At 48.9% G+C, this 23,396-nt stretch overlaps 1 protein-coding gene across 7 annotated transcripts in view; it reads right to left on the bottom strand.

Moving 5' to 3' along the window:
- The window catches only part of LOC1281967 (uncharacterized), a 131,007-nt gene that overhangs the window by 27,977 nt on the left and 79,634 nt on the right, over positions 1–23,396 (bottom strand). For all 7 annotated transcript variants that reach the window (XM_061644246.1, XM_061644251.1, XM_061644250.1 and 4 more), the window contains one exon: positions 21,122–21,366. In XM_061644246.1, the coding sequence (XP_061500230.1) occupies positions 21,122–21,366 (245 nt within the window). The remainder of the gene's footprint in view (positions 1–21,121; positions 21,367–23,396) is intronic.

Genomic DNA, 23,396 nt, shown 5'->3' on the forward strand with positions numbered 1-23,396 from the left:
TTGGTTCGGAGGTTTGGTTTTAGCTTGCTTTATTTGTTTGAACACTCCAAACATGGGCTGGAGCGAAGCGACTGGAAGCACACACACACACACACAAGCACACGGAGTGCATGATGATTTATTTTAATGTATTTCCATTTATACCATTTCCTCGTTTGGTGGGCAGTTGGCGTGGTGCGCGGTGTTAAAAGCAAATAATTTTAGAAAGACACTGCCTTGGCAATGGCAAAAAAAGGCACACGGCCACTTGCCGATTAGAACGCTCCCGTGTATGGTGACACGTTTCTTCTCGGACGTTTTCGAACGTTTTTGCGGGTACTAAAAGGCTGCCTTTTTCCCCACCGGTTCCATTATAACTGCCAATCGCGTCTATCGATGCTGCAGAGCCCGCGCAGAGTGATATGTCGATCTGGAAATCTCTATTTACGGGGCCGGCTGTTCATGAACACATCAGATTGTACACATACTTTCTCTCTCTCTCTCTCTCTCTTGAGCATCGTCGTCGGTGGTCACGGTCAGCGCCCTTTCCCGTAGGAGGCAGCAATGCACTGCACCTTCGCAGTGTTCTTCACCGCAAAACCAACCGACCGATGGTCATCCGTGGCCGTGCGGGATAAACACACGGTACGACACGAAAGGGCAGAGAAGGGACCCGGGGGTAATGCACTCAGCCCGGGACCCGTTAAGATAAATCACTGGTGTGTCATTCGTGTTCAGCAGAAAACCGCTGACAGTGATGTATTATGGGTGAGGAATTTATATCAGCCGTTCCTTAAAATGGCTGCTGGCCTGCACGAGGTCCGCCGTTCGCCGGTGGCCGCATGCGTGCACGTTACGCTTCGCCGGCCAACCGACCAACCGGTGGTCAGTTTCCGAGCGCGGTGAAATGGTAGTTAATATTCGTAGCGGTGGACGCATTTCGAACCCAGGGAGCTAAGCGCCGCCCGGCATGTGTATGCGTTTGCGTTTGCGGGATACAATCACGTGCCGTTTTTCAGCGCTGGGAGTTAAAGAATTCACCTTTTGCTGCAGAACGAAATGGGAGGGTGGTTGGGGGAAAACATGGCCAGAATGCAACCGACTCGCTTCGTGATCACACCGGCTGGAGCGAGCGACCGGCACACCAAAGGTCAGTGGTGCAGATACGAGCAAAAAATATGCTCTTCTCTTACTTGCCGTGTCGTGCGGTGCAGTATCATTAAGGGGCATAGGTGGGGGGTTCGGGTTTATAGAAAAGCATCACCATACAAAGCGCTTTACCATGCATCCATGTATCGTTTCGCAGACAGCCCGTAGACTCGTTCATACGGAGGATTAGGAGAGGCCACGTTTCCACAAAAGCTAAAAACGATACTGGTCAACGCGAAAGGTAGCGAAACGTAACGAAGAGCGTAGAGGCTATGCAATTCAACAATCGATTGCTATAAAAAGGGTGCTTTATTATCAGTGAATAAATGTTTCAAGCCCTGGTTAATAAAAGAAGCGAATGTAAGGTTTTATGTACAAAAGGGTTTTTATGCTCAAAGGGTTGTAAGCGAGCGAGCTTTCTCATTACTGCACCCAACGACTCTCACGTATTCCGCGCTAAAGTGTTGACGTTCTAAATAAGCTGTAGAGGTTGGAGCTTATCATAAAAACCCCTCAAGAGCAGACAGTTTTGAATGGCAATTTTTCAAATCAATTCCCTTTTTACTACTTTTTTGCCGGCAAGCGCACCGAGCGACCGAACGAACGCTGTTTTCCAATAAATACCTGGCGCCTCCATTAAGCAAAGGTTATGGGCTAGTTTTATGGCTGTCATCTCGTGATCGCGGCGATTCGTTATGGCCACTATTGTACTGCAGCTACTTCACCGCCGGTTTGGCAAGTTTCACACTCGAAGTGAATTCAATAAAAATGGTCAAATGAACAATTTCACGCGATCTCCATCTTGTAGAACCCGTGGCCCCAGGGGCCGATCTGCGACTCAATCTTGTTACGGTGCGAAATTGCACACCACGGCCTTGAGGTTGAGGGGAGGTTGGCAATGGTTTTATTTTCAATTAGGATTTACAGCACTTTAAACTCCTAATGACCGTTAAACTTGCGCTCAAATGGGATTTTCCACGCCAGGTTCACTTCGCGCACTGCCCTTTCTCTCTCTCTCTCTCTCCCGTCTGATGCTAGCGTGCGTCGCTCGTAACGTGCAATGTTGTCCGGGCGTCTGGTGCGTTTTGTTTCTGGAGTCGTCTCAACGAACGAAGAAACAACACTGCCCTTTCATAAAGACGATAAAGATGTCGCTCGCGTCACCATTTTCCCAGTGTGTCGTTAAAGTGTGTCCGATAAACAAACACAACACATCTACCGGGGGGGAGGAGGAACAGCTTCTCATTTCGGTCCCGCCGTTGGTTGGTTGGGGGTGAAGCAAGCAAAGCAAATGGCACCCGACAGGGATTTAATTTTTATCACTGCTCTCTTTCCGGCGTGTCGCGTCTGTGTCATTTTTAATATCTTTCTACTCCGTTGCCCCGCCGGCCGGGGCGGGCTCTTCCGGAGAGTCAAAGGCCAGCTCACGTGAAAAGGCAATGGAAGGCAAAAAAACAGCACGATCTTCGTCCTGGTGGTTGAATTTTGGGGGCGGAACGAGGAAGCAACATTCACAACATTTAATGACGACCGTAAAGAAGAAAGTCAAAATGCTTTCGGCTCAAGCAAACAACTTCTCCAAGGGCGGAAAGAAGTTTGCTAACGCACCCGACCGTGCAGGAGAGTTTTTTTGTGTGTGAGAGAGAGACAAGAAGCTTATCGCTACACAAGCCTATCTCACCTTAATTGGCTTATTATGGGTGAACGATGAAATATGATTACGTTTGCTCGTTGGCCATTGTTGGCTGTCGTTGTTGTTGCTGATGCTGCTGCCGATCGTCACTCCGCCACAGATTTCATCTTTTAAATAATCTCTTAAGGGCAAACAAAACCAGCAACTGGAGTGGCCAAAGTAACGACCCACATCCACGGAGCCGAAAGGAAGGTGGAAAATGTGACGAATTTGTGTGAAAACATGAATGCTTCCAAGTTTTTCCTCTAATTTTTACGACCATTCATCGCGTCACTTTGCACCGTGTAAGACACGACGGGAAGACCGGTGTCTGAGACCGGTGTTTTCAATTTTCTGCGAAACACATGGCAAGTCGAGGTAAGTCGTAAATTTGCGCCACTCTGCGACACGGGACGAGCTAATTAGTTGGTGGCCGGTACCGAAACACAATATAGCAGCATTACGCCAGATTTGATTTAATTTCATGCGTTCTTTGGTGTGGGTAGATGTGCGTGGGGGGGGGGGGGGTTTCTCTTCATCTCTTTCACCCACTTCCCGCAGGGCCGGATACCAACCAGAGTTAATGCCAGCTGATACCGGATCGTGCTTTGTTGATTTAGGAGAAGATTAAAAATATTCCATCCACCTCGGGCATACCTGTAGCCGTAAGATGAAGAAGAATGGAAAAGTCTTGCTTGGACGGGAGCGGAAAAGTGGAAGGCAGTTGATATGTTTGGAGAGGTAAATTGAAAATGATTTTAAATCGTTCCTTTCATATCTCATTAAGCGGTGTGGTGTGGGCAGCATAGCGCAAAAACAGAAGGAAACAGCTAAAATGTGCAATCTTGATCGAGAAGATACAGCCTCTACGCCTATGATTTATCGTTCAGGGTGAAAGAAAATATTGGTTCGCCTGCTTACGCCAACGGCTGCAATGTAAATTTTGGTACAGCAACAGTTCAGTAGGACGCCGCATCTCGTTCGCTTTGGTGTAGTAATAGAATTACCTCAAACAAGATATCTTTCTCCTCTATACTTATGCTGGTGTTTCTCTGCACGGCTTTCCAATCATGCACGCCTGTTGGTCTTGTTCAATTTATCTTAATAAACACTTTTGGTGCGATGGTGCGACGAGAACAGGGTTCAAAAAGCTCCAACACTGAACAAATTGTGCCAAATGGTTTGGAGCTTTGATTTAGGAAACTTATCGCCCATCGGAACATCGGACTCAGAATGTCTAACCGGTAAACGACGCATCTTAACTGCACTCCCACCATCAAAGCGATCGGCCGCCAAAGCTTCTTCGGGTGGAATTAAAAAAAGGCTTTCCTTGGCACCGACTGGCAAAGCGAAAACAAATACACTTAGTGTGTTTTATGGCCGCAGTTCCTATAGGCGCGGGTTGAAATGATGATTCCTCGCCCGACTTTGTGTGACTACAGCCGAACGGGGGGGTGAAACCCTGGGGCTGAGGCTCATCCACAGTGTAAACGAAATTACGCTAAGTAATTAAGGCGCCAGCTTAACGGTGAAGGGCCCAGCCCCAGGAACCGGGACATTCAAAATATTGTTATAATGTATTAAAAGTGCTGCAGAAAGTGGTGGTGCGATCTGTTTTCGCCACTTTCCGGACAAACGGAGCACGGCGGCGGCTGCGGTAATGTTGGTGTTTAAAGATGAATGATTAGCTGGCGATGACATTAAGCAGACCGGCCCGGAAAAGTGATGATAATGTTGATTTTGGGCGTTGAAAGTATATTTTACGATACTTATAACGACCGTACCCGACACACTATGTTGCTATGATAATCGAAATCGAGAGAGAGCGTGAGAGAAGAGGCAGTTTAGACTCCCACCTTCGCTGTTTACGACACAATTAAATGGGAAGTTTGTATTCTTTCATGCTGCACAAACAACGTACGGAGTTTGGCTTGAAGTCTCTTATCTTACTCGTACTCTTTAATGGGCTATGAGCTAAAGGGAAAGCATTGCAGCGCAGTACTGTGAAAGCCATTTTGACGATCGGTTGGACACACTCTCCTGGACGTTCCAATTTAACAGCTGAGTTCACTTTCAGTACCAGAAACCACGACCAAAAAAAAAACACACACACACCATAGAGCCCGGACGAGCGGATATACTTGTCCTGCTAAAGCACGAAACAGCTGGCTTTGGGCTAAAGCTTCCGCTCGACAAACGACAAATCCCACGAGGCTTGCACTGCAGATCCGTGAACGTCGCGGGTCCAGCGTGCTGCAAGGGTAATGGGTGGAAAAACGCGAGATAAAACGAACTCCCAGCGCATGAGGCCATGGAGTTGGTCGGGTCCATTGCTCGTACGACCTGCTGGGCTGGGCTGTTGCTGTGCGCTCGATGGATGCAAATATCCGCACGAGATAACCACAGTAAGCCGTTGCGTGACTTTGTTAGAAATTGAAGATGATTTTTTGGGCAAACTTTATGGAAACAAACGGGGAGGTGTGGTGTTTACAGACACACCAGATGCGAGTTGAGCACCGGTGGTCGGTGCCATTTCCCGCGATGCAGTTTTATTTTTACTCCGCTTTAGGTGCAAGGGTTATCTTGTGCGTCGTTCAGCTTCCATTTTCATAAATTTAAATTACCGTCTCTGGCCGGCGCATGGTTCGATTCGGTGCAGTTTCAATGCGAACTGATGCGCACACCTGCTGACAGAGGACGTTCGTTTCGGTGTCGTACGCAAGGTAAAAACGCAACCATTGCGGTCACTGGCCGATATGCGCTCCCCGGGGTCTGTTGGTGTCGTTATCACCTTCTCAGATGATTCACCTTTTTGTCGTAAGCCACACCCACAGGCAGGTGTGACGGTGTGAATGTGGTTTATTTTATCCTAAAACCTGCTCTACATCATCAATATTGGAAGCAAAAGAGTTCCAATTCCTTTCCAATTGGATATTTGCATTCCTTACGGACATGTCCCGAGCGCAGAAATAAAACGTGTAAGAACGAAGTAAGCCATTGGCCAAACGTACCTCCCAAACACACCGGCAAACATTCACACTCAGCATCCACACGGAACAAGAAAAAATAGGTGCGAAAAGCGGTGGATGGCCACATCACTTATTAAGCAATTTTTCACTGTCGGATGAAATGGGAAACTCGGAATGGGACACGTGTTGGCAGATCGATGGAATTGCGTCAACCACAGCGCGCCACCCAACCCATCGGATGCCATTTCGGTCACACTGAAACACTGCCTGTCACCTTTTCCCTTTCCCACTGTTGATTTTATGCCCTTGTCCCCCCTCCCTTCCTCTGTCATCACATCACACGCTCTGGCACATATCGAAATTTCGCAATAAAAATGAAGAGATTACATCCCGGGCACTGCGAGGTCCGGGGAACGGGCACCGAAGGTCAGCGACAAATTGCGGTCGTTACAAAGTGAACCCCAATATTACTTTCTTGACAGCTTCCGGGAAGCGGGGGAAGGATTGGCATTCGATGGTAGCTCTGTGTGTGTGTGTGTGTGCAAGCGTTTTTTTGTGTGTGTGCCGTTGACCCAAAAGTCGAATGGAACGGACTGGCAAGCCACAAACCGACCTGTCAGCACCCTAACGCGCCACGTTTTCTCGCTCGTGATGGGTTGACCAAAAATTGCACCTCCAACGCAGCGGGGCTCGATTCGATTTGTCCACCAGCGGAGGAAGCATTCAAAGGTTCATTAGCAGGGTGTAGGATGGTTTGCTTTTTTATCACAGAGGGAGCAAAAAAAGAGAGAGAGGGAAGCGTGAGTGGTGTAAATGTGTTTTCATTCCACTTGCACCGGAACACGCCAACCCCAATACAGCTGACACATTACAATTTTTCAGGCAGCTTTATCCCACCGACCGGTAAATGGCACGAAGCGTTATATTGTTTGGCAGTTTGTTTCGATTGATCGTTAAAGATAATATGGGATAGGAAGGGGGTTTCGTAAGCCTAATTTAAGCACCCGCACATTCTCCGTTATTGTAGGTACATTTATTTCCTTCTCCATGACGCTGCGAGTAAGAGATTTTGCCTTTGCCGTTCTCAGGACACTCAATGACATAATTCAGCAGCGATCGAAGCGACGGCGGCAAACGGCAAACAGTGCGGAAATGAGTTTAGAATGAAGCGGAAACACAAAAGTCAAACATTAACTCAACTTTAATAGAACACAGCAGACCGTTTACACGAGCAAGCGTTTATGTTTGCTCGGCTCTTCCTCGTTGCCATTGTGTTCTCATCGACATCGTGGTCCCATTATAGTTCATTTATTGTAAAGTTTGTGTTCGTTTTTCCCACATCCACCCATTTGCTGTGTCGTCTCTTACTCGACACAAAAAAAGAGACGAAGCGAGAGTAAATTGTTAGCACAATCGTTTGCCAGTCGAACGTTGCAAATTACAGATGGTACTCCAGCTGGCTGAATTGACTTGAAATAGCACTTGCACCGTGGAATGTTTCGTAATTAAACAGTGGTGAAATTGCTTGCACTTTCTCCACTCTCCCTTGCCACCGGTTGGGAGCGATGGAAAATGGTGAAAGCCAACCAACACCAAACACCTCTGGGAGAGATGCTTGTGTGGCTGGGAGGAAGTGCTTTGGAGCTTGCCAATGTAACAAAAACGGAGCCACAGGAGCAACCGTTTTTGGGGGCCAAAGAATTTAAACTATGCTGGATGGTATGATGCTTTGGCCCAAACTTACCCTGCGGGTAGTTGCTGCACGAACAGCGGTGCGGATTCGAGCGAGAAATGGAAAATTGAACTTTTCATGTTTTCGCCAAAGTAAAAGTAAAAGTAAAAGTTTTGCAAAACGACGTGTTTCTACGTGTAACCCAGATGCTGGTGTCCCAGACCGGTTAACACTTGCCGAGGTGTGCTGCTCGGAAGGGCGATTAACCTCAGGTGCGTTTTCCTGGTGCTTGAAGCTGCATTTTCGAAGTCCACTTTTAACCCAACTAAACGACTCAACTCTTGAAGCAAGTTAAAGCCACTCAACAAGAACCAACTCGATTAAATTGAACTCAACCTAATGGAGTACGGAGCCGGCCTTTTGCACTGGACAGTGCAGGCTGTTTACAATGCGCATCTAATTGAAGCAGAAAGAAGCGATAGCAAACATTAAAAGCATTATTTTTCCACCAAAGAAACTAATATCTTTTCACCGGGTGCGACAAACGGAGGCAACCGTGTCGGAGGACCGCCGGACATCAAACGGAAACGGCACGTGGACGGCAACGCATCAAAAGGACGAAGTGAAAAAGGGCATCATAAACGTAATAGAAATTTATTTTATTAGACTTTGGCCAAACAGTTCACCCGCCGTCGCCGCAGCAAGGCGAGAGGTTACCGTCGCAGTGGGCGATGGCGCTGGTGGTGGTACATTCATCCACCCATCGGACAGTTTCGGTTTTCCAGTTTGCTTTTCTAACGTCGCCGTCTGCCTTTGGCACAAAAATACACTCACAAACACACACACACCCACGGCTCAGCTCCGATGGAAGACAAGCAAACGGTGACAAACAGTTCGCAAAGGGCCCGACATGTGCCTGACAGACACGGCACAACACAGCGAGCGAAGGAAAATGGAGCAAAATACACACAGTCATGCACATACACACACACAAGGGCGTCGCAAAAAAGTAAATCGTAAAAACGGTTCCCCGAAAAAAAAGAGCGTGTGATTTATGGTTCAGACACGGATTAACGTATTTTGCCATTCGCTTCGTTACTTTCTTTGGACGCTCCTCTTTTGCTTTGGCGGCGAGCTCAGTTTCATTCCTTGCAGGGGCGTTTTTGGAGCTTTCCAAACCATCCCCCTTCTACTGTTGCTCTACTTGGCCGCCCATCGTTTGATATTTCGTGTCGCACGAAATTTAAACCTCCAAAAAGTTTAGCCAACGCCATAATTGTGGAAAGCGTGGAAAAATTGGCCTTTGGAACTCTCGGAGTCGGGGGGTGCCCATCCCGTTGGAAAGAGAAAACAACCCCCGAGGACGGACGAACCACACGAACCAACCATTCTCAGGTTACCGTGTCAGTTGCAGCCCTCCCCTACCGAGGACAGAAGGTACACGCGACAGCGAAACAATAAATATTGAAACAAGGTCGTAAATTGAGACAAGATTTGCACCGATGGCCATTCGGTTTCGGGATGTTGTATTTTATTTTTTGTTGCTCTCAAAGCGAACCACGTGTCCATTTTAGTAAGGAAAATTAAAATACATGGCACCGGTTTTGTTACGCTTTCTTGGAAGGAGCTAGAGCGAACGACTCTCGAATGTCATGAGCAACCGCTCACAGTACAAGGTCATTCCAAGGCGGCCCCAGCACCGCTGGAACATCGGTTTAAGTTTCTTGCTTTTGCACATCGCCCCATGGACCAAGAAACTGGGTCAACTGGCATGAAAAGACTGCTGCATCCAGCGGCTGTATCGAGATTAGGCAACGGCAACGTTTAACGATCGGTACGAAACACTCAAACGCTTCATTCCACACACTCACTCAGTGGTCATTAGCAAGTCGTTAATCGATTGGCACGTCATTGTGAGCGTCGCTGACGAGCAGAGCCAACGGTTTCGAGAAAACCTTTAATGTTCGCCAAGGGTAGATCGATTTCTTTTCCCAGCCAAAACACAAATGTGTGCCAAAATCAACAATATCCCAGCGCTACTACTACTGCTACTCACACAGACACTCACACACACACTCACCGTCGGACTCGAGTAACGGATGAATCTAATTAAGATCTTACTTACGCTTGACAGTGTACCTAATTCCGGAAGCTTCCACTTTATACGGTCCGACAGCAGTCGAAAACTCGGCAGCGGCCGACGGAACACGGACAAATATGCATCCCGGTAACAGATGTGTTTTCCCTCTCGAGAGACACTAAATCCTGCCGTGCCGTCGTTTTTTAGGGGGGGGGGGGGCGGGGTGAAGTTTTCCCATCGCTTTCCACAGCGCGCGTCCTTTCCGGGGCATTCCGGAGACAAAAGAGCGACACTTACTAAACCGGGCAAGTGAGCATCCCCGGGAAAAGGGTCATCGAAGCGTGTAATTAGAAGAGATTCGAATTTGGCCAGACGGAAATTGGTGCTGGAAATCTTTGACCCGTTCGCTTTGTGGGGAGGGCAATGGAAGAATGGGCGAACGGGCTCGTTTGGTCCAGCTTGCACGACCTTGAGCGAAACGACCGGGCAGCACACTTCGTTGCTCAAGGAAACGCCCTGTCCGGGCAGTGCTGCAGGTTCGCTGCCAGATTGGAAAGTGCAACAAATGGTCACAGGCGAGAAAACATTTCAAGCTGTAATTTATTTCATTTGAGAGGGAGAAAGAAAGGTCGAACGAAACGAGCGGACAGCTGCACAAGACAAGGCGGGAGCGACATGCCTGACATTCGTAATTAAATTTGAAGAGAGAAGCTCGCCTGGGACCTGCTGATGTGATTATCGCCTCATGCCATCTTGTAGTTGCCGCCCTTGTCTTACTTTTATCCTTCCGTGGTTTCCGCGTATGACGTAAGGGGCCGGTTGAAGGAGACCGGAGACCGATTCTTGAGTGACACTTGCTTTTGCACTCCTTCCGCTTGCCCACTAACTCTCTCCCAGACCCACCGGTATCGTTTGCAATAACAAATTACACCGATAACGATAAAACGTTGCCTATAATGAGACACCCGAACGATGCTTCTGCATGTGCGTCTGTGTGTGTCTCATTATGGACAAAGTCGCAAGAAGCGGTTGCTTGAATGTACATTTGAAACAGGGAAACAGGGGGGAGGGGGTGGGGGAATGGTTCGCTTCGGATGGCGAATGTTTTGAATAATGAAGCAAGTCAAATCTAATCATGTTAACGGTAGTGCCGGCGAGCGCCACGCCGTGCCTGCAGATAGCCTCCTTGCCGTAATCAATTTTAAATTAGACACGTTCTCATAAAAGCCAACCGCCGACGCTCAAGGATGCTGTGCTTGAAGGGGAAATAAGAAAATCCAGCCAAACTCGTGCGCCCGCGTGTGTCAAGGGGGGCTCGCGGGCGCTCTCCACGGATGATGGGCACGAAGCCTTCATCTTTAGCATGTGTCGGGAATGGGATGCTTACGCTGGCAGATACGCGTGAAGCACACTGTCACTGACTCGATAATTACCCTTCGGGCGCCCGACACGCGTTAGCCTTCGGTGAAAGCACATTCGCGCGCGCGCCCCAAGAGGTTGGCGGAGACTGGCTGCAAGGAGCGTGCTTACAAGCACGGGAATCAATGTTTTTGCTCTTGTACCGGGCATGTGTAATCTTCTTTTAAGTACCAGATTTAACGCAATTTACTACACCTGCCGACAGCGGGCTTCGGGATGGTTTCCTCAAGGACAGCTCGGGGCTCCAAGCCAGGGCTCCAGGTGGGAATGGAAAACAAAGAACGGAGCTATGTTCAGGACGAAGCTTTCCCCATCGGAAGAGTTTGTGTTTAGATTGTTTTAAAGTGAACACGAGCGAGAGCGAATGAAAGGGCAAAAAGGATTCAATGTTCAATTTGGCAGGGATGGGCAGCACAGCAAACCCGGCCCGACGCATAGGTGAAGCATTACACACTTTAAGAACAGATAAGCTTAGTTTGAATATTGTAAATGCCATTTTGTCACGTCGTTTCTGCCAGGTAAATGCAAATTGCGAAAAAGTACACCGACGTGTGTGTTGGGCGTGCTTAGATGCTTACGCTTGCCGCGCGTGGTACGAGCGAACACAATCGAACACAAAACGGCGGTAAAATGAACACCAGCTTGTGTGTTTAGCGGTGAAACTTAATTTGAAAGCAGTAATGAGCGCATAAAAAATGATAAAATCTCTTTCTCTCTCGCACCATCAAAGCACCGACGAGCGTCACGTCACGCCCCGAAGCTGTCAGCTTCTGTTGGACGTCACGCGCTGCTAGGTCGCTGCTACGTCGCTTTCCATTGCGGGGCTGTGATTTGGTTAAAATTCATCCTTAGCTGAAATTGTTTTATTGGCCACAAATTTAGTTATCTCTTTGCATGGGGAAAACTTGAGCCCGAGGACAGGAAACTTGTTTCGTCCGTCATCCAGGACCGAAGGAGACCGGGGCTCCTATGTGTGGGTTTTAATTGATGTAGCTTATGGTGAAGGCGAAGTTCAGGAGTTCTGGGAATGCCTTTAAAGTGGATTCTTCTTCGCAAACGTGTCGAACAATGAGAATCGCGTATTTATGCATATGAGTTCGCAGTTCGTTTTCGTTTCCGCTGGCGTGTTTCGTGATAACGAACTGAAGTGTGACGGTGAAGACCGCCCATAAACCCATTCCGATACGATCCGAAGCACTTCGAGAGCACTTAGAGATAGTGCCGGCAAGTCATTATTATTAATTTAATTAACACAAATAACAAATGGTAGTCCATGATAACGACGGGCGGTCATGGGACTTCGCCGTGGTTACTTCTCCAGCCATTGGTATGGCAAGAAGACCGATCCTTTCTTCGGGTGCCAAAAAGTTGACCAATTTTTTAACGAGTTATTTATTCGCCCGCCAAGATTTACGGTGCTTGTGTGCTTGATAAGAACAACAATCAACACCTCCCAACCGGCGGCTTTTGCAGTGTTGCTTTTTCGGTGCCCCGCACTCCCTCGGCACGGGTACATTTTGCGGGACGTTAAGCTTCCGTGGGGCGGGCGCCTTGGAAATCCGATAATGGGCTGTTGATAATAGAATAAATGAACTGCGAAGGAAGTTTCGGGTGGACCGGTTTCTTTTTGATTGGGCTAGGGCTTGCCAATTTCCCCTCTGATACGCTCCTTCGTCAGGAGACTTTAGCTGTGGGTACAGGATGCCGTTGGGAGCCTTTTTTTTTTCGCCTGTCGTTGGTTCATTTCAGGGTTCAATTTAGTGTTTTTCCCTCTTTTCTTTTCATGCCCACCCAAATGGTGGTGGATTGTTTTGAGCACAGACCCGCCGGCGAATGCTTCCGAGGCGTGAGCGTGTGGGAAGAGTTTTAATCCATGGACGCCACCGTGTGGCCGTGAGTTGGCCAGGAGTTTTGTTCGGATTACGCCCTCGGTGGCCAGTTTGAGCGAGTGGAGCAATTCGCTCGTAAAACGTTAAGTCCCAATGGATAATTCGTTTCTCGATTCGTTTCGTTTCGTTGCACGCTCGTCCGTTCGCTCGCCGGGAGGGGGAGCCTCTGTGACTGGCGACCGGTGGCCACGAATTCCGACAGAGCTCGGCGAGTGTGTTGATGGTATGCGGTGGCAATTGGGAAACTTTTCAATCGTAACGAATCGCCTTTTCGCATCGTGTTGCCATCGACGCCTTTTTTCAATTAAACGATCTCGTCAGTTCGATCGATTTTAACCTCCATCACGCTAGCTGGCTGGCTCGCTGGCTAGCCGTTTGCTGGCGAATGGCTAAACTTTGCCCGTTCGGAAGCCAGAATCCGGCCAACTACGCCCGGGCGACGGCATTTTCCCCCGGTGGAAACCGAATGCGACGTAAGCGCTTTGTGGTTGAGCAGTTTCGGAGTCAGCGTAATTCGTTCTGCATTAACATCCGATAAATTTAATCCTCTTTCAAACTTTCCCGCTGCCCCGGCGGTGGCCGTGTGCTTTCGCTGGGTTTTCTTCTTCTTTTTCTTCTTCTTCTTTGCGTTCATTGTGCGAGGAGTCGTAAAAGATGGTATTTTGTTTTAGTGCAACGGTGCTGGTTGGTGCCGAGGACTCATCAATTCCAACCAATCTAGAGTGACTACAAGCTTTTCACTTCATTCCATTTACTCTGGGGTGCGCTTTGAGAGGGAGCTGAAGAGCGGCTCCAAAGTTGCACTGTGCACGGGACGGGAGATGCAAAAACTTTTACATTTTCTCAACCCCGGACTGCCGGCTGTGAACGGACGGACAGATGAGGGGAAAGTTTTCCGGCAGCACCAAAGCGCCGCGGATTACACGCGGTTACATCACTATTTACCGCTGCCATGTCATAAACGAGCGCTTGCGAGAGCCAACGTCAGGAAATATGTTAATCCAACCGTGCTCGGCTTAGAGCATCGTACCTTCCAGCACTCACAGCGGGTGGCAAAAAAAGGAGAAGCGACAAAACGCCCCCTCGGAAAGACATACCTTGTATCAATATTTTGATTCGTAATCAAATACCGACCGGTGGATAGAGATAACAAACCTGCTCGTCGGAAACTCACTTTCCGGGCGTGTACATGCAGACGGGCCTGTGCGTGTGTGTGTGTAAGTGTGTATTTGCTAGGGCGAGGTTCAAAATGTGCGAAATATGCCAGAGCGTACCGAAAACGAGCCCCTTTGCAGGATATCCGGGTGGAACGGATAGAACCATCGCCGTTTCTGAATGCCTGGAGCCACCTTCACGCACATCGCGTCTCTCGCGTGCTTCAGACGATGTTTTCTCATCAAATCATCGTTTTTATTGTGCCCTGCTCCTCGTCGTAATCAAACCTCGACATAAATTTCCTTTCGAATTCTGCCCCGCTACGATCCCCGCTTTGCTTCCGTTTTGCCACCGCCACCGAAGGGCAGATGAAGCTCGACGCGCTCGTCCGACTTGCGATGATGTAGCGCACACTCAAGCATTCCCTCGGGTGATTGATTTCAATCAATTTCACCGCTCGTTACCGACTGTTTCGAGTTTCGAGCCATGGGCAGTACTCGTACTTGGTTCAGGCATCCCTCTATTTTTTTTTTTTGGGGGGTGGAAAACAGCACCACACAACCACCCATTGCTCGGTGGTCCACCCAGTTTTTAGCCACAAAAGGGCGCGATCCCACCCTGTCGGCGGTTCGGGTACGTGCGAGCGGAAAATGCGTAAATTTTGGACGACGGTCCTTTCGTGGCGGTTGGTGCGGATTAGTATCCTTTCAGGATCCACTTAAGACTCCATTCTCGGCCTTACTCCGCTCGGGCCGATTCTGAGCAGGGCGGCTTACGGGGGCGCATTTTCGCTGATCCAGATGCACGTGTGCAAAGGCAAGGAGTGTGCGAGCTCGTGCCTCGGATTAGAGCGACTAACCTGGGAACAAATGATGAACAGTTCCAACAGCTCCTGCCTTTACCATCCCCTTTGCAGCAGCCGCTCTTATCGGGACGTGTAAAATAAATTTCCATTTTCAATTATGTTTGCGTTTCGCTTTTCTCCGCTACGGTACGTGTCGCATCGAAAGCCGGGAGACGCATGTCCGTTCCAGGCAACCGTGATCATCCGGGCGGTTCCGATGATGCTAACGGGGCGAAGGTTCAAGCTGTGCCCAACATGTGCGAAGGCATTGGTCGATCATCGCTCGGCTGGGATGAACTCAATCCCTGGATTCGCTCTGCTTATCAGTCTGGTAAACAACGATATCCACGCTCACTCCGCACTCACACGCCGGAAAGGTGCGTTAGGGACGCGCGTTCGTTCCGGTCGGTAAAAACCTGGGACACCAACGAAGCTATACATCGACTCACACTGCGTGGGGTTGCTGCGGGAAGCAGGACAAGGGTTTTCCATCTCGACGATTCGGTCACGGAGCTTGGAATGTTGATTACTTGAGCAAATTCACAACCCATCCCATCCAGAGAGGCAGACCACCCGTTCCCCCTATTTTTCAACCCATTCCACACACACCAAGAATCGTTCATCGTAAGCCACTGGTGCGAAGGAATCTTTGTATAAAAAGCGACAGGGAGAGAGAGAGGAAAGCATTTCCCTGAGGAGACCAGGTTTACCCATAACCCTATTCTTCCGACAAGATTTCTGCTGGAAAGAAAACTTTCGGCATTCGGGGTTGTTTGCGATTGTTTACCCAGTAAATGATTACCAAACAGTAATCTGTCCACTAAAACAACATGACGTTGTTGCGGGTCAAGGAGGGGTCGAGCACGAGTAAAGGGAGCGTGCCTGTCCGTTTTGGCTGATTAAATTAAGCTTGGGATAGCCAATTACAACAAGCCATCGTTCCCGCTGGAGCACGACGACAGGCGCCGGGGACGAAAAAGTGGCCACATTATCATGGTTGGGAAGAAAAACAACGTCGATACGCCGATGCTAATTAATTCCCAGGGTTTTGCCACAGTTACGGGCAAGTTGAGGTAAACTTTTGCTGGCCACATCACCGAACATTGGGCTAATTGACCGTTTGCTGGTGGTGGATTCGTGACAACCTTTGCGGGGTTCCTCCCTACGGTACGGAGCGGCGGTGTTTTGTGTTGCTGTTTGCTGTTGTGTAGGTGTGTTTTGCTGGCCGGCCCAAAGACAATTGGAGGAGAGTGAATGTTTGGAGCTCGGTCGAAAATCTAGTCGATTTTTCAAAACAGCGTCCTTGTGAAGCATTTTTCTTTGAGTTGAATTTGGAACAAGGAAAAAAAAGCTGAAGATGCCTTTTCCCGCCGTATGTAGCGCGCCCGGTTCGGTCGGTTTTGGGTATTATCGTCATCAAAGACGTCATTAGTTTTGTTTTCGGATTTCCCGACGAGCCTATTAAAGGCCGAGTGGAGAGGTTCGCATTTAAATACGCTGGCAAATGGTCGGTAAGCCGGGCTTCGGGGGAGCGCTGTGTGGGCTCAGGATGGCAGGGTCGGTTGCTCGTTTGGCAAGCATTAACATAATCTCACAAGAGGATTCGTACCGCTGGGGTAGAGCAAAAACAGCCCAGTGTGGGAGATATGGGCACCGAGAATTCGAAGAATTAGGCAAGCCATCATCAACATCGAGAGTGCTGAGCAGGGCCGGTGGGCATAGCCGGGGGGGAGCCCGGAGGGAGGAGTCACTTAAGTGACTCACAAAAACACGAACCACCTCTTACGAATGGGTTCAAACACGCCTAGAACGCTCTTTTTTGTACCAAATAGGGCAGAAAGTGGAGGTATTGGACGGCATTATTTATGCTGGCTTTACCGTTACACTCGCCCATTAGCGTTGCCCACACAGGCCACACACACACGAGCATGAATGTTCAATGCTATTATGAGGACGATTGAAGCTCCAGCAACTGGAATAGATTTGAAGCAAATTGTTTTCGCCCCGATCGATTCCGGGTTTGATAACACTCATCAATCATGGCAGCCCCACTTGAAGAAGCAGTGTGACAACTGTATGAAAAACACATTCCATCATTTTCCTTGAGAGCTACATCAGCTGCTGAAGGGGGAGAGCCCAACTAAGTGAAGAAAAATTATCCGACCAGTATGCTGATTTGCGGCAATGATTCCGTCATCTAAAAGGGCAATATTAGCATGGAGATGATAGTTTGTGCAGTTCGCGAATGATGAAATTGACACTCGCAAGTGCTTAACTTTTACTGGGCAATACCAGCTGCCACTCATTCGCTCAGCTACTCAGATGGAGGATAACTTCCATTCTCCCCATCTTACGAATACGCTGCCAGGTGTCAACTTGAATTTTGCTCTTTCCGGGGTTCACTGGAGGTTCTCTGGTGTGCCTACGCTGCCCAAACTCACTCTAGAGCAGGCTCTCCCCAGCTACCTTGCGATGTTTTATTCATCACCAAGCCACCGTAATTCAATGCGGGCGCTGGGACGGGAATTTATTCTTTTCATTAGACCTCGACGGTCGAAGCCAAATCACACCGGCAAGCAGACAGGCAGAAGTCGAATTGATGAATATTTTACCACCATTGAAACGGGCGGTGTGACACCAGTGCTTACAGTTTGGTGCGCCCGGATTAGGCAGATCCACAATTGATGAAAATGCATCAAAAAATTATAATTTTTCAAGCTCATTTTCAACTCCAATTGGAAGTTTTCACCCGCCTGAGCCTATCAATGCGATAGCTTGTGTCTAACAAAAAAGACGAGAAAGATACAGAGATAAAGAGAGAGAGGGAGCGTGCAAGGGAACGTTGATAAAATCTGCTAAAATCACAGACTCGCTGGAATAAGAAATGGAATACGTTAACAGTTTCAGTCGCCCGACTGATGAAAATGCAATGAAAAACTTGCCCAATCCATGCCGCTCCCGGGTGGAACTGTGGTCTTGTGGTAAGTTGGCGAGAAAATTTATCAAACTCTTAACCTCACAGATTTGAGGCTCACCCGGGTGTTTTTTGTCCACCGTTTCGGGTCGACATAATAATGAACCACGTTCGGTTGCGGGAACCCGGGCCCGACGCAATGCGACGTGCAAAACCCCATGCCATCCTTGGCATCGTTATCATGTCCGTTTAATCCTTGCCGAAACTGTGTCGTTCCTCGGCGAGGGCACATCGAGGGTACTACAAAAAAAAAAACGTGGACGAAAAGTTTGTCGGCAAGTCATCAATCAAAACCGGACATAATTGTATTTGAAGGCTGCTCGCAGAAAAAGGAGTCAGGGAAGGGTAAAGCAAACCCCGTAGACTCTGAAAACTTTTCTTTAGCTCAGCAGGGTTCTCTCTCTTTCTCTCTCGCTCGCTCTCTGTCTCTCTCACTCTTTTTCTATTCCCTCCCGTTGTTATGCAGCTACGAACCCGTGTCGGCCTAATTACTCTGACCGTGGTTGCGGAACATTATCTCTGTACACGGTCGTCTCCGTCTCTGGGGAGCTCTTTTTCGGATAGCCACTACCTTATCTCCGGTCCGGAGTTTAGCATTGGGCCGGTGCTTTATTTGTGCGTCGTTGGGCACTTGAGCCATTCGATCTTGCTCACACTCCCGACACGCAGACCGTCGGCCGAATGGTGCTCGACCGGTTGGAAACTCGACTGAACTGTCCAACCACTTCCGACAGATGATGCCAGCGATGATGATGATGATGGCGGCGATGGTGATGAAGATGATGAGGACGATGATAACGATGATCCTAAATAATATGCCCAGACGCACGGGGCTGTAAGGCAGCGAAGCAAAAGGGAAAACCCTCGTTTACCACGCTCTGGTCGATGATAACGAACTGACAAGCTTCCGGCCACCGAAAAAGGCGCTTGGCTCGGTACGGCTGACCTGCAAAATACTGACACTCTCCACCCCACTCTCCACCCCACTCTCCACCACCAAGCGCCAGTTATTTGGGCGAATTATCCACTCAGCGGGTGGCTTCACTCAGGCAAGTGTGCTGGAAACGTGGTAATTCTGTTTGCTGGTAAACGTTACACTCGTACCACTGCAGCCCAGAATGGGACGAGTTGCACAGATGGGGTTGGGGGGAGGGGGGGGGGGGGCTACAAAATTGAGGGAAATTTAATTTTCACTCCACAGGCAAATTTACCTCTCACTGGGCGAGTGAGATGAAAGCGTATGAGGTTGGGGCCTGTTGAATTCACCCTAATTGACAGATGTGGAAATTTAAAATCATCCAATTCGATTACTCGCCATTAGCGAGTGACCTCCGCTCAGTCACTGCGTGTCATGGGGCCGTCGGACCAAATGCTCAGTCTCTCACATTCAAACACACACAAACATACAGCGATCGACTTTGAGTGTTGCAAAGTTGCAAATTGGCAACAATGTACTGGCAACTGGATCGTTTTCGTGCGATCTTGCCGAGCGTTGGGTCGTTCGGGCAACACTCGTAACACCTTGGACCGCCGACATCATGATCATCAGTCTTGCTAACGACGTCTAATTGACAGGAAAATGAGCTCAAAAATCGTTTATGCACAGCGGTAGCTCGGTAGCCAGCACACACACACACACACACACACACACACACACACACACACACACACACACACACACACACACACACACACACACACACACACACACACACTTCCGGGAGGATTGATTGTGAAATCTAGCAAATGGAGGTAGCGCAATGATAAAAAGAGCGGCAGAAATAAAACACAACTTTGTGCAAGTGTGCTAACGTGCGGGGAAGCGTTTCCACTCCACCGTTTGACTCGTAACGACGACTACGGCACCGGCTACGACGGCCCAACGACGGCCAAGGAATGCCCATTTTCCGCAAATAATGGCGCCGACGTGCTCGTTTAATTCTTCTCCCCCTGTTCCCGTCGCGGGTGGCGCACATTCGGGCAAGCGTCGTTTTGCATTAGGCCATGGGAAGTTCTAGTTTCCTGCCCCGTTGCCATTCGGCCATTCTTGGCCAGCCTGGCAGCGCTAAAGAGGAGCTAAAGGTGCCGCGTACTGCGCTATAAAACGAAACTTTACACCCAAACCCCAAAACCGACCAGACAGTGGATCACGTTCCATGCTTCCATCAATCCATCCATCAAGTGCGCGCGTGAATGGAAGCGGGAAGACGGTCCCCTGTGTAGTGGAGCGGGTTGATTCCAATTGCGCTACGGCCCAGGAAATGCAGGGTGCGCTCGTTACTCGCGCCCGAAAAGAGTGAGAAAACCCTCTGAAACGATAAAACTAACAAACAGCATAAGCGCAGTGGCAGCAAATGAAAATTGGTGCAAATGCACCCAGCTTCGGTCCCGCATCCCGTGGCACTGGTCTGGAGCAACTGTAATTATATGGTCTAGCCACTGGAGCAGGAGCCACAAAACGAGTCACTACTTCTGAAGCGTGAAGTGCATCCCTATCCCGAACCGGTTAGCACTCGAGGCGGGGAATTAATTATGCAAATCATTATTCATGGAAGTGAAATGAATTACGCCGTTTCGCACTTTCCAGCGCGAGCGTCCGCGCGCACGCTCGCCCTTCGCCCGTCCGTCCGTCCGTCCCGTCCAGCAACGGACCGACTTTTCTGGACGCTGCTGGGTGGGCCTTTTCTGCTATCTTGATTCTTCCGGCGCAGCGATGTCGATGCTAGAAGCTGTCGATGACGGAATACCGCACAACAATACAGACCAGTGAGAATGGTTGGTGTGGTTCCCGTTTTCGACGAAGGGAAAGATCGCGCCAATGGGGGCAGAGGTTTGGGGTAAAATATTTATGTACAACCCGTGTTCCTGGTTTCCGGGGTTTTCACGGAAAGCAAATAAAAGATACGCACCAAGCGTGACTGAAGTTTCGCCCGATGGACGCTCCGATACGCCAGTCCGTGTCGCGTTTTCTAGCGTTTGATCGAGCTGAAGAGGACCCACTGGAGCGGAGTGGGAGGGGCACACACTCACACGTGTGCGCTCTAAATGATGTTGGTGCCATCAGGCGGGTAAGTGACAGGATGGACGGTTCATAAAAGCATGTCCAGTGGCGAATGCATTAGAATGAACAAGGGCCACGGGATCGCCCACTTCCCAACCAACCTTTGTGCGAGTTTCCCGCGCTCGGTCAGTGTCCTATGCACCAATTACGGGGGCCTTTGTTAGTGTGTGTGTGTGTGTGTGTGTGTGTGTGTGGGAGGAGGGGGGAGGGGGGCTTTGGAAGAGAAAATATAATTTATATCGTTATTTAATGACCTACCGTTCTATCGCCCTTGTGCTTGACGCGACATTTCAGAACTGCTGTGTCGTCCACGACCGTCGTAACGTTGCGCGAGTTGACATCGTCAAAGTACGGCTTTTCGGCTGGCCCTGTCAGCGAGGACGACGGTGACGCGAGTCCTCCAGCGACCAGGGCCGCTGCGGACGCCGAGCCCGACGATGAGGCTGTGGACGTGCCGGCGGTGGCGTGCTGCAGAGAGCCCGGGGACGCTGCTGACGCAATTCCTGCAACGGGAATGAAAAAGGGGTTAAATTAAACAAGGATTATTTAGAGAACGTTTTTTACAATGGCTTTTATTGTGCGCTGTGGCGTGTTTTAGGCAAATTTTCGTATTGATTCGTGCAAAATTCTTCATTCGAAAGTATTTTGATGAATCGAAGCACCAAACTCGAAACATTCCTGACTTCATTTTATTTAATCAACGTAAAATATTTGCCAGCATATTTTTCCTGGATAACTTACCACCATGATTACAAAACAGCTCCCTTCCGCAGGATGCTAATTGATTCTAATTTAATGCTATCTATCGAACCAATTACTGTAACCCTCGTGTCAACGGAGCATATGGAGCAGCACCGAGTGAGTTTATAAAACACAAATTGCAATAACAATCTCGAGTTGATATTTTTGACCTGGCATGTTAATTGATAATATGTTAATGAATACCAAACGAGGCTGATAATGCTGCTTCCTAGAAACAAAAATGGCTTTAATTGTATCCAGCACGTGGGAAGCGACTACTTGGATTGGCGCTTTGAGTAGAAATTTAAAATCTCAGTCACGTTGCTTAGCACTAAACACCTCTTTAGCGGTTGGCACGGGGCAGAAGATTACCGAGTTTAACAGGGTGAAATATGTTACCAACAGCGTTTCAAAGAGTATTTTTTCGAGCAGTTTTTTATTCCAATTTTTAATCCCACTTTGCTTAAAAATCCAGCGCAAAAGAAATTTGATTTTTCCCGCAGACGAACGGCGCGCGGGAAGCGTGGTGTACCGTGCAGAATGGTTACGCGCTTGGCGGATGAATGGATAAGCGCAACAAATAAAAGGCAAAGTTGTTTCACCATTTTCATCACCCACGCACCTGCGAGGGAGTGGTTATTATATTTTCAAGTGATTTCTTCATCATGAGCTACACAGAAATATTGCCCCCTTTATGGGTGGGCTTCAAACAACGGGCGTGTAATGTTTCGTCCCTGTACGAGCCACTTTCCGCCCGCTAACTCCCGCTCCTTGGTGAACGGGAACTTGATATTTTAATTAAACTTGCCAATGCCTCTCACAAGAGCATCCTCCGTTGGTGAGAGAGAGAGGGGAATGCGAGAAAGCGCTGAAGTTGGGGAGATTTTTTTATAAACATCACGTTTAATGAATTAATTTGCATATGTGGCCAGATTTGTAGTCTCAACCACCCTCTTTTCTCCAGCTTTTCTCCTAAGGCAAAAGTACATACAGGCCTCGACGGGGCGACCCGCACTTCACGGTAATAAAGGTGTTGAGTTACCGGTTACTGCGATGTTGTTCACCGGAGCCTACAGCCTACGATTTCCACCACGAGAAGGACGAGGAGGGGTTGGAAAATTGGGACCATTTTCAGCGCGTGGTCAGATGCGAACGACGACAGTTGGCGAATGTTTACCTTGCGAATGTGTGGTGGACTGGCCGTCGGAGCACATTCGCTCGGGACCGCCGACCGTTTGCCGAGTTCTGGTGTTGATTTTACGTTGCGCGAGCATAACGCCTTGCTGCTGTTTTTGAGCTGTAGCAAGACGACGCAAGCATATCATTAACTTTGTGTTGCTTTAACACATTTCCATTTCCGTTATAAATTATGGTAAAACAAACACCATAAAAATAGGCAGCAGCATCCCGTAAAACAACCGGTAGCAAAAAAACGGGAAAGTAAATAACAGGAAGCTCCCGTCTGCGCAGCGCAGTATTTTACAACCAAATGCTGTTCCCATCGATTGACAACACTCTGCTATGGGTGTGAAACAAGGTGTACACATTATTGGATGTTGATTACCCTCGTGCACTCCTTTATGGCGAACGGTGGTTTTATGTTTGCTGGTGTGTTTTACCATACCACGGCCACACATAAACGGGTCACAGCAGGAAGTCATTAGCGCTTGAGAGCCACAAAATTGGGTAACAACTCCATTTAATTGGCCGTCCTTCAGGGCTGGCATCGTAAGGCACCGCGTGAAATGGCTTTCTCATCTTGAGAACCGCCTGGATGAGGCCGTTGCGTCTT

This window comes from Anopheles gambiae, chromosome 2, assembly GCF_943734735.2.
Source record: "Anopheles gambiae chromosome 2, idAnoGambNW_F1_1, whole genome shotgun sequence".
NCBI classification, from domain to species: Eukaryota; Metazoa; Arthropoda; class Insecta; order Diptera; family Culicidae; genus Anopheles; species Anopheles gambiae.